Raw genomic sequence first — 17,770 nt, 5'->3', positions numbered from 1 at the left:
CACGGTCCGAACTACCCTCGTGCATGTTCATGAGTGCCTGGGCCTGGTGGACCTGGAGCAACGCCATGGCATGCAAGGTGGAAGCGGCTTGCCCACAAGCTTTGTAAGCCTTGCCCGTAAGAGCGGACGAGAACTTACAGGCTTTAGAGGGGTGACGAGGATCACCTCTCCAGGAAGCGGCCGCCGTTGGGCATAACTGCATCGCAACGGCCCGCTCCACCGGAGGGATAGCCTCGTAACCCTTCACCGCTCCCCCATCAAGGGTAGTGAGGGGGGAGGAGCTACTCAGGCGGTTTCTGGCAGAGAAAGGTGCCATCCATGCCCTCGTCAGCTCCTCATGCACTTCAGGAAAGAAAGGAACCGGGGCGGCGGACTGAGAACCAGTACGGCCCGCCCCGATATAACAATCATCCAACCGAGACGGCTCAGGACACGGTGGAGGGTTCCACACGAGCCCTACCGCCTCGGCGGCCTTTTTCAGCATAGCTGACATCTCTGGATCTGGCTCGGGCAACACTGGTCTCCCGGAGGGAGGCAGTGCAGCCGAGTCATCATCTCCAGAGTTCAGCTCCCCCTCCGATGCTGCGATTGACATCGTATCCCCTGGAGGGGCCCCAAATGATACGGCTGGCCTGTCCATTACAGAGGGACTAGCGGGACCAATGGGGAGCTCCACCGGTTGCGGTGTGATAGAGGAGTGAGGGACCCACGGGGCCTGGCCGGGCGGATTACCCCTCACTGTGATCCTCAGATCACCCAGCTTGGACGGCGCCCCAGTCCTCCTCTGGGAAGGTAACCCAGAGGAAGAACAAGGGCGGGGCCCAGAGGTGGGGACTGCACCAACGCTTTTGACGAAGGCGAGTCTAGATCTCAACCCCGAGATGGTCATGTTCCCGCAGTGAGAACATGACTCATCCACGAAAGCTGCCCCAGCATGCTGTAAGCCCAAACATGCGACACAACTTTCGTGACCGTCAGAGGGGGATAGTGCCAGACCGCACCCAGAAACGCACGGATGGAATGGCATCTTGAAAAAGACGCACTCACACCCGTGTTGCTCTTTTAGGAAATGGGACCGTCACCAGTGCCGGAGCACACAGGGAATGACCGCGGCAAACACTGAATAGTCTTCCAACTAACAGTGAAGCACTCACTTCTCGCCCTCTAACCAACCGTCAACACACAAACAAACAATAGAAATTTGATGCTGTTAAAACAGCAGTTGAGAGCTGAGAAGCTCGCGATCACCGCTGCACCACGCTGTAGAACACCAACACTGGAGAGGTCTTCCCGAAAGAACACCGACACACTCGCTCGTTGAACACAACAGCACTCTTCAGAGACATCAAAGACGAACGGCTCCGAAGCGAAAGGCAACTAGTGCGTGCATCCACTTCCGTATTTATACCCGCGCCGCGGGGGCGGAGTGTGTGATGCAAATCACACACGCCAAATTACATTGGCTCGTTCAATAGTAATCGAAGATGATAGGCTCCCTAGCGTGATCCCCATTCAGTCGACCGTCGACTACGTCTGACGTTATCGACTGAAAGGAAACATCAAATGTCTCCATTTACTACAGTATGTTTTTTTGCAACAGTGAGCAATGTAACCAATCACGCACATGTTTGTTGAACACACTGACCAATCAGGAGTGTTTAAATTTGGTCAGAATCCACTCTCCGGTCAAAGCACTGGAGTTTTTGTTCAGTGCCGAGTACTGCATGCTCGCAAATCCTCACATTAAGTGTAGACACGATGTAAATCAGAGATTCTTTGTGCATAGACAACTTAATTGATTATAACAGAATTTTGTAAGGACGCGAATTGAGATGAGTGACAGCTTTGTAGTGATTATAAAGCATGCCCAATCCTGCTCCTGGAGGGCCATTGTCCAGCAGAGTTTAGCTCCAACCCCAAATAAACACACCTGAACCAGTTAATCAAGGTCTAACTAGGTATACTAGGAACTTCCAGCCAGGTGTATTGAGGCAAGTTGGAGCCCAACTCTGCAGGACAGTGGCCCATGTTTGGACACCCCTGTTATAAAGGGAGCTGTCTTTGTGTGCTTTATCGGCTATATATAATCCATTCAGAATTTTAATAAAAGTCCACACATAACGTTAATTGATATGATTAGCCTTTGGCTTGACTATGTTATCAAACAGCTAATTGCAGTGTTGCTAATGTTACACAAACCCTGTCAGTAGGCTACATTCTAAAAATCAGCATCCTTAAAAATAATGACTGGAAAAGCCCTGCTCCACACATTGAAAGGGTTGGTTACCAGTTTGTGACGGTAGGAGAGTTTTTTAACTCTCTTTGGTTCACTGCAGTTTTAAGGATAAAATGCTCAGCAATGGTGTTGACTTATGAATTTGCACATGGTTTGTCTTAAAGCATATTAAAAACAACACTTAGACATATAAACAAAATTAAAAGCTTGATTTTCACCACAGGTGGACTTTAATTTCTTTTAAAATGTAATTTATTCCTGTGATCAAAGAATTTTCAGCATCATTACTCCAGTATCAGTGTCACATGATCCTTCAAAAAAATAATTCTAATATCTTAAATTGGTGCTCAATTATTGTGGTTGCTCAATTATTAATAATAGTATCAATGTTAAAATCAGTTTTTGCAGCTTCGTACTGGAACATACTTCATACTGGGTTCACCCATTCACCCAACAACTGTGTTTGTTGGAGTTTGTTGTCTTAGTGTGGAATGTGGAATGTTAGATGGAAGATAATACTGCTGTGCTGATCAGGTCAAGGTAATCAAATCACAAAATATAATGCGACCCCATGCTTAGTACACACGCTTGGTACTATTTTTTCCCCCAACTTATTTCACAGTTGATGTAAATAGGCCTTAATACTTATAGAGAAAATTGCAAGATTTGAGGAAGAAACTTTCATATGTTAGAAAAGGTTTATCTGAATGTCTAACCTTTAGAGTGCTGTTGAGGGTTCTGATGAGATGTATTTTCTCATTGAGCGTCTGGTTTTTGCAACGCTTTATAAATGAGGTTCGTAATTCCCATTTTGATGATGGTTTTCGCTCGCCCGTTGGAGACAGGCTTGATCTTTTCAAATGCAAGTACAATCTTTCCATCTCATCATCAGTTCCTTGCTGTCCATCTAGAGCTATTAAAACAATTATAACTTTTATAGCAAGAGTTATGTTTAAACCTAAACAATCAAACTTCTATGAAAGTTTTATTTTTGATAATAACAAACATTTCTGATATCCTCCAAATTGATCAGTAGTCATGTCACTGGCTGAACAATGTCATTTCCTATCATACATCTGTTTATGATGTTTAATTGGTTCCCGATCTTGCTTACTTTCAGGTCTGGTGTCATTTGAGGTCAGCAGCGGTTCTGGTTCCTCTGGCTCTGTGGATATTGCCATAGGTGTTTTTGATGAGCATTCAAAGGGGCCTTGAGACGTAGCAGTGATTTCACTGCATTGTGAGGTTTCCTTTATTGTGGGGTTCATTGTATGGACCACAGCAGAGCAGATTACTGTTTCCCCAGCAGTAGGTGTTGCCTGTGAGACAAGGTCTAGCCAAGACCGTCTATGCTTAGCCAGAGAGGAGGCAGAGCTGTGGGAGGTCATCGTACTGACGGGGGAGGATAGGGTTCCAGTGGTTTCACTAGGAACAGGGGAGGAATATGGAGGAGGAAGGCTTTCCTAAATGGGAAAGATACATCAGAGGGAGGGACAATGACATTCTCTATTATAATATATGTCTTTAAACGTTGTTCTTCTATATCAAGGGTGTCCAGTGTCCTACTGCAGAGTTTAGTTCCAACACACCTGCCTCGAAGATTTTGGTGACCCTAAAGATCCTAAAGATTTCAGGTGTTTAATTAGGGCTATAGCTAAGATCTGTGGTTGCTTCTCAATACTCAAATTAAAACCCAATTTATACTTCTGTGTCGAACTTACTCCGTAGCTAAGGTGTACCCTGACGTGCACCTCTCCAAAAATGTAACAACGCGTCAATTCTTTGCGGACTGCAAGCACTGTAATTGGTCTGCTAGGACCCTACACTAGAGTTTCACATGCTCCCTCTGCATGTGTAATTGCATTTCAACGTGGACAACGCAGAAGTATAAATGAAAACCGACACGTAGCCTACAGCGTAGAGGCTACACCGTAGGTCCGACACAGAAGTATAAATCAGCCTTAATGCTTCTTCGTTTCCTTGCTCCTACGTCCCCCAGACTGTGACCCAGAAACCGATTGAACTCAGCCATCTTGAAGGACATCTCTATTCTCTAATTGGACCACGAGGAAGTGAGGAATGAGGAGCAAGGAAGCTTCCTGAGGAGTCAGGAATGTAGGTGTAGGAAATACAGGTGTATCCTTCCCTTGCATTCTAAGGGGGTGGAAAGGAAAGGAAAGGAAGGGAAGGAAGGAAGGAAGGAAATTAGGATGCACAAATAAGAAATGAGAAGCACCCATAACCTTTCCTTCGATTCCTTTGTCCTCATTTTATTTCCTTGTATCCTTCCTAGCACCTTAAGGGGGGTGGAGCTGAGATACGAGGAAAGGAAACAAGGGTGTATAAATTAGATGTGTTCGTCTCAATCAGCTCCCTAGCTTGTGAATCAGTATGTCATGTACACGAATTTGGGCACTGGTAAGGACCCTGGCTCACCACATGTTTGGACACTGATCACTATTTCCGGCGACATGACAAAATCCTTGTTGTACATCTCAACTGGTATTTATGAACAACAGCATATATTTTACTGACATTATTTTTAAAATATTTTTTAAAGTACATTATGATAAATACTTTGGATGTTACATATACCTGCAACATTTCATCCACAAATTATTAATAAATGTTTGCTAGATTATGTTTAGTACCTGTCTAACGATGTATGTTCATGCTGAAAACTGCTGGATAGTGGCCCTCTCGGAGGAGGATTGAACCCAACTGTTCTATATAATAATAGCTTTGTTTTATAATGCCCCTTTTCTATTCTCATAATATCACTGAATAATACCTTCAATCACAGTGATGGTGACTAAAGTGAATATTAAAGATGGCGAGTTTTATTACAAAAGTCTTATCACAAGTGACATGGTGTTATTTATTGAACAAGTCTAATCCAGTGTCCACTGTAAATTCAAAATTTAACACCTTAAAACTGTCATCCATATTCTTCTGCTGTGAAAAAAGACAATGTGAAAACAGTGAAACATGAAGTTTGTAGATAATGTATGAATCTTTGGCAGGAGGTCAAGGACACATATATTGTGCAACTGTGAACTTGCCTGGTGTGGAGCAGCTGATGGACTATTAACAATTTCTACAGCTTGGGTGTGGTGCTCAGAATAGGGTGGAGGAGGTGTGTCAGTGGACTCCTCGTGATCACTGGCCTCACTGTAGCATTCTGTGCAGTAGAAAAACAAAGATGCCAAAAATTCTAAGGAATGCTTGTAACACTAGTAGACTTACAACTTACCAGCTGTATGACCCTCTGTGGGTTCATACTGAATAGCTGCCAGACCAAGTTTATTTAACCATCTGAAATAACAAAACATAACAAGTTACCAACAATGACACACAAGACTGTCAAAATGAATGTTTATACAAGTGATTAATTAAAACTGTCTAACACAATTCTTTTTATAAATTCATTCAAGTTTCCTTCAGTTTTAACCTTCATCTTCCTTTACTTTTAACCACATGTCACACATGCAAACAAAAACCAAAGACAGGTCAGCCAACTCAATGCCAGCAAACCCAAACACATAAAATGAGCTTCAGCTCCTGGTAGGGTCTCCCTTGGAAAATTGGTCCCAGGTGAGAGGCAAGATAAAGAGTGAGTCAATACGTCCCCTACAGAAACATTAATATGTGATTTGAAAGTTTATTTGATAAAAGAGTGAAAGACCAAGACACCAGGGCCCTCTCCTGCAGTCAGGTCTGGGAGAGAAGCTCACAGGTGACCACCTGATGGCCAGGCTCTGGCCCAGTCTGGCTCAGCCCAAAAGAATAAGGTGGGGCCTTTTCCTTGTGGGCTCACAAACTGCAAGAAGCTGAGGGGGGCCCACACACACAGGATACTGTGGCACCAGCTAGATATAGTAAGTCTCACCTCCACACAGCTCGGGCGCTGTAGCCAAACTCCTGGATAGAGTTTGGAGTATAGAGTCACCCAGGGTGAGAAACAAATTCCCTGACTCTGCGCCATGGTTTCACGTACGGGAAAGACTCTGACTGTTTTCTGGTTACGTTATGTTATTCCTTCATCCCGAGGAATGCTGGAGATACAGAGTATGTGTCACGATTCATGAATTCGCTGTTTCCTTCATGTCTCGTGTTATTGTTGTTCTGTGAGTATGAGTGCGTGTGAGTGGGCGTTACCGCTCGTTCAGCTGATCAGTCACCGGCTGATCTCATTATCAGCGCCAGCTGCTGCCAATTCACCTCTCTATAAAGACTCATCACAATCTCCTCTCTTTGTCAGATCGTTGGTTTGGTGTCCTCTGTGTCGTGCCTCGTGTCCCTGTTGCAGTCTGTTCCAGTTTGAGTTCCTGTTCGGTGTCTTCGTGTCCTGTCTCGTATGGAGTTCTACCTGCACTGGTTTCTATCACCCGCACTGGATTCACCCTCACCTGCACGCTGACCACTGAGTCCCTGCGCCACCATCTGCTGAGATTCCCCGAGATTGTCTTTGTGTCTACTGACCATAAATAAAAGAATTAACTTGCACTTGCTTCCGCCCTGTTTATGTGACAGAACGATCTGACCATCATGGAAGCAGCAAGCGGAACTTCAACTACCTGGGAGGAGTTTGTTAAAGTCAGCATTTCACGGATGGATACCCAGGAGAGGAACATGGGTGATTCGGGCCGGGCTATTCAAGCTCTTGTGGCGCAGGTATCCGAGCTCACCCAGCAAGTTCAACTTTTGCGGGTTCCCACTGCGCCACCCACGCCGCCCGCTCCTCCTATACCACCAGAGAGCGCCTTCCAGTCAGAGCCCAGACTGCCAGTTCCTGAAGCCTATAATGGTGAGCCAAACTTTTGCAGGGCATTTCTAACACGCTGTTCTGTGCACTTCTCCTTGCAACCCAGGACCTTTTCCACAGAACGAAGCAAAGTGGCGTTTGTACTCACACTTCTGACTGGAAGTGCAGCTCTGTGGGGGACGGCGGTGTGGGAGAACACCATGATCCATGCTGTGCCTCGTTCCAGACACTCGCCGCCGCCATGAAAGGAGTTTTCGACCGCTCGGTCGCTGGAAATGAGGCAGCAAGGATGCTAGCGGATCTCAAGCAAAACGAGAGATCAGTATCTGACTACTCTATTGAGTTTCGGACTTTGGCGGCGGAGTGTCAGTGGAACAAGGAGGCGCAGTGGGACATGTTCCTGCATGGGCTGGCTGACCGCGTCCAGAAGGAGATATATGCACTGGACTTACCCCCCACCCTCAACGAGTTGATCGATCTGGCACTTCGTGTAGACTCTCGACTCTCCTGAGTCGAGGGTCGGAAGAGACCTGCTCGGGGTTTCGGAGCGGTGGAGACTCCGAGATTCAACAGTTTGGACGCGGTCAGCCCTGTCTACAATCATGAGCCCATGCAGGTCGGTCGAGCTCGGCTTTCCCGGGAGGAGAAGGAAAGGCGGAGGTCCCAGGGCCTTTGCCTTTACTGTGGCTCAGCAGGACATTTCGCTTTCAACTGCCCGGTAAAAGGGCAAGCCCGGCAGTAAACCTGAGGCTACTGTCGGGTGGGATCTCCGCTGAGAAGACCTCATCAACATCAACGCTCCTTCCGGTAAGACTCAGGTGGTCAGCTCACACCCACGACTGTCAAGCACTACTGGACTCCGGGGCTGAAGGTAACTTCATGGACTACACATTTCCACTCAGGATTCAGGTTCCCCTTCTACCGCTCAGTCACACCATCGCAGTGCACGCACTCAACGGACAAACACTCCCCACTATCTCTTATACCTCTGGACCCCTCACACTCAGCGTATCCGGCAACCATTCTGAAACCATCTCCTTCTATATCCTGGACTCCCCCCTGGCACCCATTGTTTTAGGTCACCCCTGGCTCATCAAACACAACCCCAAAATAGACTGGCAGCAGAGATCAGTGTCTGAATGGAGCAGTAAATGTCATGAGTCCTGTCTTGTGTCTGCTTGTCCGTCTGTTTCTGTTTGTACGTTTCAGGAGGAAGCAGCGGACTTGTCAAACCTGCCCACGGAGTACCTAGACCTGAAGGAGGTGTTCAGTGAGTCTCGTGCTGCTTCTCTCCCTCCGCATCGTCCCTATGACTGTGCTATAGAGTTATTGCCAGGTACGTCTCCGCCTAAGGGCAAGTTATATTCACTTTCTGTCCCAGAGAGGGAGGCTATGGAGAAATATATTTCTGATTCTCTAGCAGCGGAGTTCATCCGTCCCTCCTCTTCTCCAGCAGGGGCGGGGTTCTTTTTTGTGGGGAAGAAGGATGGGTCTTTGCGACCTTGTATTGACTACCGGGGGCTGAACAACATCACGGTAAAGAATACTTATCCTTTGCCATTGATGTCTTCAGCCTTCGAGAGGTTGCAAGGAGCATCTATCTTCACAAAATTGGATTTACGTAACGCTTATCATTTGGTCCGCATCAGGAGGGGGGATGAATGGAAGACTGCTTTTAATACCCCCCGGGGGCACTTTGAATACTTGATCATGCCTTTCGGCTTGTCCAACTCCCCAGCGGTCTTCCAGGCACTCGTCAATGACGTGCTGCGAGATATGGTCGACCAATTCATATATGTCTACCTGGATGATATATTGATTTTTTCTTCTTCTCTCCAGGAACACGTGCAGCACGTTCGACGAGTGCTTCAGAGACTGCTAGAGAATGGGCTTTTTGTCAAGGCGGAGAAATGCGCTTTTCATGCACAGTCTGTTCCTTTCCTTGGGTACATTGTGTCGTCTGAGGGAATGCGTATGGATCCTGAGAAGGTTAAGGCTGTGGTGGATTGGCCAAGTCCAAATTCCCGTAAGGCCCTACAGAGGTTTCTGGGGTTCGCCAATTTTTACCGGCGGTTTATTCGCAATTTCAGCCAACTAGCCTCGCCTCTGACCGCCTTGACCTCCCCCAGAACGGCGTTCAGGTGGTCAGACGCAGCGGAAGCTGCGTTTGCCAAACTGAAGGGCCGCTTTGTTTCAGCCCCCATCCTGGTTACCCCTGATTCATCACGTCAGTTCGTGGTGGAGGTCGATGCGTCAGAGGTGGGGGTAGGTGCAGTGCTATCCCAACGCTCTCTCACAGACGACAAGATGCACCCATGCGCGTTTTTGTCTCATCGATTATCCCCTGCCGAACGTAACTATGATATTGGTAATAGAGAGTTGTTGGCAGTCAAATTGGCATTGGAGGAATGGCGCCACTGGTTAGAAGGGTCGGGGGTACCTTTTGTCGTCTGGACAGACCATAAGAATTTGGAATATATCAGAACTGCTAAAAGATTGAACTCTAGGCAGGCTCGGTGGGCACTTTTTTTCGGACGTTTTGACTTTTCTCTCTCGTACCGCCCGGGCTCCAAAAACATCAAGCCCGATTCTTTATCACGCATTTTTGACCGTTCCGATCGCCCGTCTACTCCCGAGTGCATTTTTCCAGAGACTCTAATTACCTCTACACTCACATGGGAGGTCGAATCGAAGGTCAAGACGGCCTTACAAGGGGTAACGCCTCCGGTCGGTTGCCCACCGAACTGCTTATTTGTGCCAGAGGAATTACGGTCCGACGTTGTTCAGTGGGGGCATTGTTCCAATGTGGCTTGTCATCCAGGAGTTAGCCGCACTACATCTTTAGTCAAGCAACGATTTTGGTGGCCACGTATGGCTCGCGACGTTCACAGTTTTGTTTTGGCTTGCTCAGTTTGTGCCACTGGTAAGACTTCCAATCGACCCCCAGATGGGCTCCTTCAACCGCTGCCGGTCCCTTCGAGACCCGGGTCCCACATCGCTCTAGATTTTGTCACCGCCCTCCCACCCTCTCAGGGTAACACGGTAGTTTTAGCCGTGGTGGACCGGTTCTCAAAGGCGGCCCACTTTATTCCCTTGCCCAAATTGCCCTCAGCCAAGGAGACAGCGGTAACAGTCGTTAACCACGTCTTTCGGTTACATGGCCTCCCGACAGACGTGGTTTCCGACAGAGGTCCCCAATTTGTGTCCAAATTTTGGCAAGAATTTTGTAGATTACTGGGTGCGACTGTTAGTCTGTCCTCAGGGTTTCATCCCCAGAGCAATGGCCAAACTGAGAGAGCCAACCAGGATTTGGAGAGAACGTTGCGATGTATGGTTTCCAAGAATCCTTCCTCATGGAGTCAACAACTGTCAATGGTGGAGTACGCCCACAATTCATTACCAGTATCATCCACGGGCCTATCTCCGTTTGAGTGTAGCATAGGGTACCAGCCACCAATTTTTCCTAGTCTGGAACCCGAAGTCGCGGTTCCCTCCGCCCACGCCTTTGTCCAGAGGTGTCATCGCACTTGGACTAGAGCCCGGGAGACTCTACTCCAAGTGGGAGCGCGCACCAAGGCCAAAGCCGATCGCCACCGGCGGAGGCCTCCCGTATACGTCGTCGGTTCCAAAGTGTGGCTTTCTACCAAGAACATTCCTCTCCGTTCCGTTTCGAATAAACTTGCTCCCAAATTTATTGGCCCGTTTACTGTCACCAAGATTATTAGTCCGGTGGCAGTCCGCCTCAAACTTCCTCCAGTGTACAGGAGAATTCATCCCGTTTTTCATGTATCCAAAATTAAGCCAGATTTTCGTTCTCGTATTAATCCACCTGTCCCGGTTCCCCCACCGCCGCGACTCGTAGATGGGGAGACCACATATTCGGTTTATCGTATTCTGGACTCAAGGCGGAGGGGTTCCAGTACTTGGTGGACTGGGAAGGTTACGGTCCGGAGGAGAGAAGTTGGGGGCCTGCTAGAGACATTCTGGATCACTCCCTTATTGATGATTACAATCGACAGGTAAGGGAGTCTGGGGACGCCAGGAGGCGTCCCTAGGAGAGGGGGTACTGTCACGATTCATGAATTCGCTGTTTCCTTCATGTCTCGTGTTATTGTTGTTCTGTGAGTATGAGCGCATGTGAGTGGGCGTTACCGCTCGTTCAGCTGATCAGTCACCGGCTGATCTCATTATCAGCGCCAGCTGCTGCCAATTCACCTCTCTATAAAGACTCATCACAATCTCCTCTCTTTGTCAGATCGTTGGTTTGGTGTCCTCTGTGTCGTGCCTCGTGTCCCAGTTGCAGTCTGTTCCAGTTTGAGTTCCTGTTCGGTGTCTTCGTGTCCTGTCTCGTCTGGAGTTCTACCTGCACTGGTTTCTATCACCCGCACTGGATTCACCTTCACCTGCACGCTGACCACTGAGTCCCTGCGCCACCATCTGCTGAGATTCCCCGAGATTGTCTTTGTGTCTACTGACCATAAATAAAAGAATTAACTTGCACTTGCTTCCGCCCTGTTTATGTGACAGTATGAGTGGGTTCTGTTCAAAACTTCCATTGCGGGATAGTCTGCTTGGAGCTGTGGCTGAAAGGTAGTTAATCTGACAACAACCCAATGAGAATCCATGGAGAAAGACTTTTGTTCGGCCTCAAAGAGTTTGTAACAAATGGCTTAGTTGAGGGAAGCATTGCAGGATGCAGGTAATTGTAAGTCGGGTAGGGAATTTGCTATATAAGGGAGTATGGCGTACCAGGGAAGGAATGAAGGAATGAGTTTATACGAAACATTACTGTAACTACTGTAAATACAACCATGGATGTTACTAAAAATAATATGTTTTTTCAAACTGATGTGTCAATGGGCTTACAGGTTAATGTCCTCATTGCTGTCAGCTGCAAAGTAAAACATCCTGACTTTGGTATGGCAAGCTTTGATCGCACTGTGAGAAACACAAAAAAAGTGTGAAGGGTTGTTCAATTGAAAGATATCTTATAATCATCATGATAATGAAAAAAAAACAGTAGAGGAACGAACCATGTCATATTCTAATTGAAGGTCCTTTCATTTAGAAAACAAATCATTTTTAGCAATTAAAGAGAAAATTAACAGAAATGACAACGCCACTTACTATTTTTTCTTACATTCCATTGCTCTGTCAATTACAAAACCAGTCAAATTTATGAACCCTTCTGCTTTTTCAGCCTGGGAAAAAACACAAAACAAAAGTTTTTTTTTGTAAAATATCCTTTTTTCATTATTATCAAGGCAGAGAAAAAAATATTAAATTTAAATCCTATTTTCATCCTCTAACATGAAACTGTATATACTTTTTCTTCTTTTTCTTTTTTACCAAGATCAATGCTAAAATAACTAAAAATATACTGTATGTTGTGCTGACCTTTTTAAATTATAATCAATAAATAGAAAAAAACAATAGCATGATAAGATGTAGGCACATAAATGGCATTCAGATACTCACCACTTGATTTGTGTACCAGTACAGAGAGGTTTTCTTTAGCACAAACCAATATTTTTTCCACTTAATACTCAGAAATCCCTTCCCCTCTTTTTTCCTATAGAGCCAGCCCTGATAGTCCACTGGCTCCAGATCTTTTACTGAAACTCTCCTTCTGCTCATTCTTAGACTGCCTATTAGAACAAATGTTTAAATGCCAAAATAAAAAAGAAATTGTGACACAGGAAAAACAAACAAACATCATATTTGATCACAACTTTGAGTTGTTTGTGCAGTGCAACACATACCTCCACAATTCTTCTTTTTTGACTTCTGTCTGAGAGACACCTGAAGACAAATGCATATGAAATCTGTTGATAATATAATGACCACACCGTGTCTTGTAATCATGATTTCTGGCACTTTCACAATGCAGACAAAAATATGAATGTACAATAGGTTCACAAGAATTACCGGATTGTACTCATCAGCAGCAATATGTGGAGCCAGAGAAATGGGGAAAGAGGCCTGGAAAGAGACCAAAACAGACACATTCAGTGATCATTAGGGTCAGTTTCAGTCAGGGCCATTGATAGCACTTTATTTTACAGTCCTGTTCGGCATGAACATACTATGTATTCACTAAAGTCATTACAATAACTGCTAATAACTAGGTATTAACCTTGCACTTGATCCCTAAACCTAACTGTGGCGAACAGGACAAGGCCGAGGGACGTGAGAGAACGGCGCAAGTCCGGTGGTGCGAGTGTTAATGAGCGACACCTGTGAAGCACACCGGTCTCGCATCTCTCACGGAGAAGTGGAAGCATAAAGGAGGAGCGACAACGTTGATGATCGAGAGACGGCAGGCCTGTGTTTTATTTGTGTTTGGTTTTTGTTTTGGTTGCCAGCAGTCGTCCGCGAGGGGCTGCTGGCGGTTGTTTATGTATTTTGTGATTAAAGTCTTTAAATGTTCGCCGGTTCCCGCCTCCTTCTTCCCTGAACTATGATCTTGTTACACTGGTGCCGAAACCCGGGAAGAGGGAGGAACGCACTGTCAAAGTGTCCTCGCCGCTGTGGGTGAACCTGCGATGCCATCGAGCATGGTGGGCAGCGCGCCGCCGCTCACCGTGGGCGGGAGCCTGCTACAGTCCGCCAGTGAAGGGGAGGAGCAGGGAGCGGGGGACTCGCGGCCATGGACACTCGAGGCGGTGCGCTGAAGTGAGTTGCCGGGAGGACGGTCGAGCTCGCTGCTGGCCGCCTGGGTGTTGGAGGGGCAGCTGCCGTCCGGGAGGGAGCGGAGGAGTCGCCGCCCTCCGCCATTTGAAGGGGAGGAGCAGGCAGCGGGGGACTCCTGCCGTCTCCCCGAAGAGCCGTCGCCGTCTGCCAGGCGGCGGAGGAGCGTTGAGCCGTCCACCGAGGGCCATACAGCGTCACCGCCAGGCACCGTGAAGGAGATCACCCAGCTGGTGGAGGACCAGATGGCAGCGCGTCGTGGGAACCGGGCCAAGATTTTTTTTTTCTTTTCTTTCCTCTCTCCCCTCTCTCATATCTGTCGCTCCTCATGCTTCCGTCTCCGTTTCCATTGGCTCGTCGGTCCATACCCCCCAAGGATCGCCACCTGTATTTACCTTCTATTACTCAGTACTTTTTTGGGTAAGTACACTGTACACTGCACATACTTTAAAATTAAGTGCAACAGTGCATTCAGAAAGTATTCAGAATACAGTATATCTATAGCATCCAATTCATGTTTTGCTATTTTGTTATGTGGCAGCCTTATACTAAAATGCTTTATTAAAAAATCCATACCAGATTTGTGATGCTTTGCACATCTGGATTTGGGGATTTTCAGACAATTTTCTCTGCAGATCTTCTCATGCTCTGTCAGAGGGGATGGGGACTGTTGGTGGAAATTTTCAGAGATGTTCATTGAGTTTAAATGGGCCTCTCAAGTTTGTCTCTAAACCACTCTCGCATTGTCTTGGCTGTTGGAAGGTAAACCTTCAGCCCAGTCTGAAGTCCTAAGCCCTCTGAACCAGGTTTTCATTTTGCTGAATTCACCTTTCCTTCATGACCAGTCCATATATTTCGTAGGTGATGAGCAGTGCCTAGTTACCTAGACATGACAGAGAACCTTGTTTGTCATAGTTTGAGGCTTTGTCTAAATTATTCCAGATTCCGTACACATTTGAAAATGGCATTTTCGTTTCAAAACACTTTGAAATTTTCTTATCCACATTGAAACGTCAGAAAACTGTGAACGTGATTTCACCAAGTGCAAGATGTTCCTGTATCAACATCTTTGTTGATCCTGATTCTGCAAATTCGATGACCAAGGGCCAAGGTCGTTGCTCCGGTGTTTTGTATGGGTAGGTGATCCAAATAAAATCATCTCTGTTTTCTTGGTATTCAACTGGAGGAAGTTTTCTGCCATTCAGGATTTAATGTCTTCCATACAGCTAAAAATAGTTTCAATAGCTGTAGAGCAACCAGGAGAGATAGGTAAATACAATAATGTATCATCGGCATAACAGTGGTCTCTTAAGTTGTGCTTTTCAAGGATAGTGCCAAAGGGCAGCATGTATAGGGAAAATAGCAGGGGGCCAAGAACTGGTCCTTGAGGGACACCATATTTAATATCTACTGGAGGGGATGATTTAGCTCCCAGTTTGACAGAGAATGATCTCTCTGTCAAATACGATTTAAACCAGCGTAGGACGGGGCCCTGTAGTCCAACACTATTTTCCAAACGATCAATAAGAATCCCATGATCTATTGTGTCGAAGGCAGCACTGAGGTCCAAGAGAATAAGTAATGCACTTGATCCAGAGTCAATAGTAAGAAGGATGTCATTATATACTTTAAGTAGTGCGGATTCAGTGCTATGGAGGGCTCTGAAACCAGATTGAAATGTATCCAATATGTTAAAACTCGTCAAGAAAGAGGAGATCTGCTGGAAAACTGCTTTTTCCAAAATTTTAGAAATAAAAGATAATTTAGAAATGGGTCTAAAGTTTGTAGGTTCGTTGGGATCAAGATTGGGTTTTTTCAACAGTGGTTGTACCACTGCGTGCTTAAAACCAGAGGGAACAACACCAGTTTATAAAGAGCAGTTTATTATAGCTAACACAGTTGGACAAAGGACATCAAAGACCTCTTTAAAGAGACGAGAAGGGATAACATCTGAGGGACAGCAAGAAAGCTTAAGGTGAGAGACTATCTCAGACAGCTCAGGGGAAGACAGAGGGGTAAAATGCTGGAGGATGTTGATAGAACTGTAAGCTGTAACGGAGATGCAGCGCTGGGTTGTGATGCTAGATCTGATATGGTCAATTTTATGGATAAAATAATCAGAAAACTCATCAAAAGTTAAGGATGTATCAACTGTATATGCTGGATTTAATAGTGTATCAACAACTTTAAAAAGAACTTTGGGTCTATTAGCCCGTGAATTAATAAGTTCACTGAAATAATTAGCTTTTGCCTTTTTTACAGCGGCTTGGTAGGCTTTCAGATGTTGCAAAAATGTGTCATAAGAGACCTGAAGCTTATCTTTTTTCCATTTCCGTTCAGCCTGTCTACCGGCTTGACGGAGAGCTTGTGTGGAGCTATTCTCCCAAGGGATTGAAGTGTTTGATTTGAGTCTTTTTAATTTTACAGGGGCTATCTGATCCAATGTATCAGTACAGGACAGATTAAAACTAGAGACAAGCTCATCAATATTAGTGCATGATGGCAAGTCAGTACAAAGGGAAGGAGAGAGAGCAGGCTTAAAAGAGTTGGAAAAAAGGGAAGCTGTAGCTGAGTTAAAAGAACGAGCTAAAACATAAGTCGGGGGAAAGACAGAGGGAAGGATATAGCTAGAAAATTCAAACTCAATCAGAAAATGATCAGAAATGGCAACATTTGTGATATCAAGTTTATAAACTGATATCCCTGATGACAGGACAAGATCCAGTGTGTGGCCCTTCGCATGAGTGGAGCCACAAACTGATTGAGTGAGGTTAAAAGAGTCAAGTAACACTAAAAACTCATTCACTATCGGCTTAGTTGGACAACAGACATGAATATTGAAGTCACCAAGAATGAGTATCTTGTCAGACTGAATGGCCATAACAGACAGGAGGTCAGAGAAATCATGTATAAAACAGCTAGTAGCTTTGGGGGGTCTGTAAACCAGTGCACATAACAGAGGGGTTTGGAAACAATTTGCAAGTCTTAACAGTTGAACTTCAAAAGAGGAGTAGTTTTTTACAGGAATAATTTTGCAATTGAATATATTCTTAAAGATTGTAGCTAGGCCACCACCACAGCCTGAAATCCTTGGGGAATTTAGGAAACCCAATTGTGGAGGACATAATTCAGTGAATGGGGTTAAATCACCAATACTAAGCCAGGTTTCAGTCATAAATAAAATGTCCAACTCATGCGATGTGATAATATCATTTAAATATATCATTTAAATTATAATAGCACATGACTGGCACAATAGCAGTATTCTCTGCCAGCAGTGAGGGCTTCACATGTGATAAATGCAGGGATATAGTCAGGCTGACGGAGACAATTTCAGAACTAGAGACACGCATCCAAAGTTTAATCGAGGAGAGTAAGAATGCAAGGGCTTTAGATAATGCTTTGGATGCGACTAGCTTAGTGAACTCTTGTGAAGTGTACATCCGGCTGTATAGCCCGTGCAGCAAGGCAACTGGGTGACCTTGAGACGCTGTAGTCGCGGAACAAAACACCACTCTTCTAAAAACATCAAACATGTTCTCCCCACTCAGAAACACCCACTGAGAATCTCGTTGAATGTGCTCTAGATATTGGCGATTCTATTACACGGAACATCATTTAAAAAACTGACATGAAAAAGTGTCACAGAATGTCACAACCTTTATACACTGAACAAAATTATAAACGCAACACTTTCTATGTACACAAAAGGCCTATTTCTCTTGTTCACAAAACTGTCTACATCTGTGTTAGTGAGCACTTCTTTGTTGAGATAATCCATCCACCTCACAAGTGTGGCATATCAAGATGCTGATTAGACAGCATGATTATTGCACAGGTGTCCCTTAGGCTGGCCACAATAAAAGGCCACTCTAAAATGTGTAGTTTTATCACACAGCACAATGCCACAGATGTTGCAAGTTTTGAGGGAGTGTGCAATTGGAATGCTGACTGCAGGAATGTCCACCAGAGCGGTTGCCCATGAATTGAATGTTCATTTCTCTACCATAAGCCGTCTCCAAAGGCGTTTCAGATAATTTGGCAGTACATCCAATCAGCCTCACAACCGCAGACCATGT

At 45.7% G+C, this 17,770-nt stretch overlaps 1 protein-coding gene across 4 annotated transcripts in view; it reads right to left on the bottom strand.

Annotated features, from left to right (window-relative positions):
* The window catches only part of LOC143746681 (connector enhancer of kinase suppressor of ras 3-like), a 117,223-nt gene that overhangs the window by 5,994 nt on the left and 93,459 nt on the right, over window positions 1-17,770 (bottom strand). For 2 of the 4 annotated variants that reach the window (XM_077238662.1, XM_077238663.1), the window contains exons 16-24: window positions 12,930-12,983; window positions 12,764-12,803; window positions 12,480-12,649; window positions 12,129-12,202; window positions 11,868-11,939; window positions 5,490-5,551; window positions 5,299-5,417; window positions 3,351-3,699; window positions 2,953-3,149 (exon numbers count right to left, since the gene is read on the bottom strand). In XM_077238662.1, coding sequence (XP_077094777.1) covers window positions 2,953-3,149; window positions 3,351-3,699; window positions 5,299-5,417; window positions 5,490-5,551; window positions 11,868-11,939; window positions 12,129-12,202; window positions 12,480-12,649; window positions 12,764-12,803; window positions 12,930-12,983 — 1,137 coding nt within the window. The remainder of the gene's footprint in view (window positions 1-2,952; window positions 3,150-3,350; window positions 3,700-5,298; window positions 5,418-5,489; window positions 5,552-11,867; window positions 11,940-12,128; window positions 12,203-12,479; window positions 12,650-12,763; window positions 12,804-12,929; window positions 12,984-17,770) is intronic. The other 2 variants (XM_077238664.1, XM_077238665.1) reach the window with 1 other exon arrangement.

The sequence above is a fragment of the Siphateles boraxobius genome, unplaced genomic scaffold, assembly GCF_051911475.1.
Source record: "Siphateles boraxobius isolate OS27281-9 unplaced genomic scaffold, OSU_SipBor_1 22, whole genome shotgun sequence".
In the NCBI taxonomy this organism is placed as follows: Eukaryota; Metazoa; Chordata; class Actinopteri; order Cypriniformes; family Leuciscidae; genus Siphateles; species Siphateles boraxobius.
This window is presented reverse-complemented; position numbering and strand designations above follow the sequence as displayed.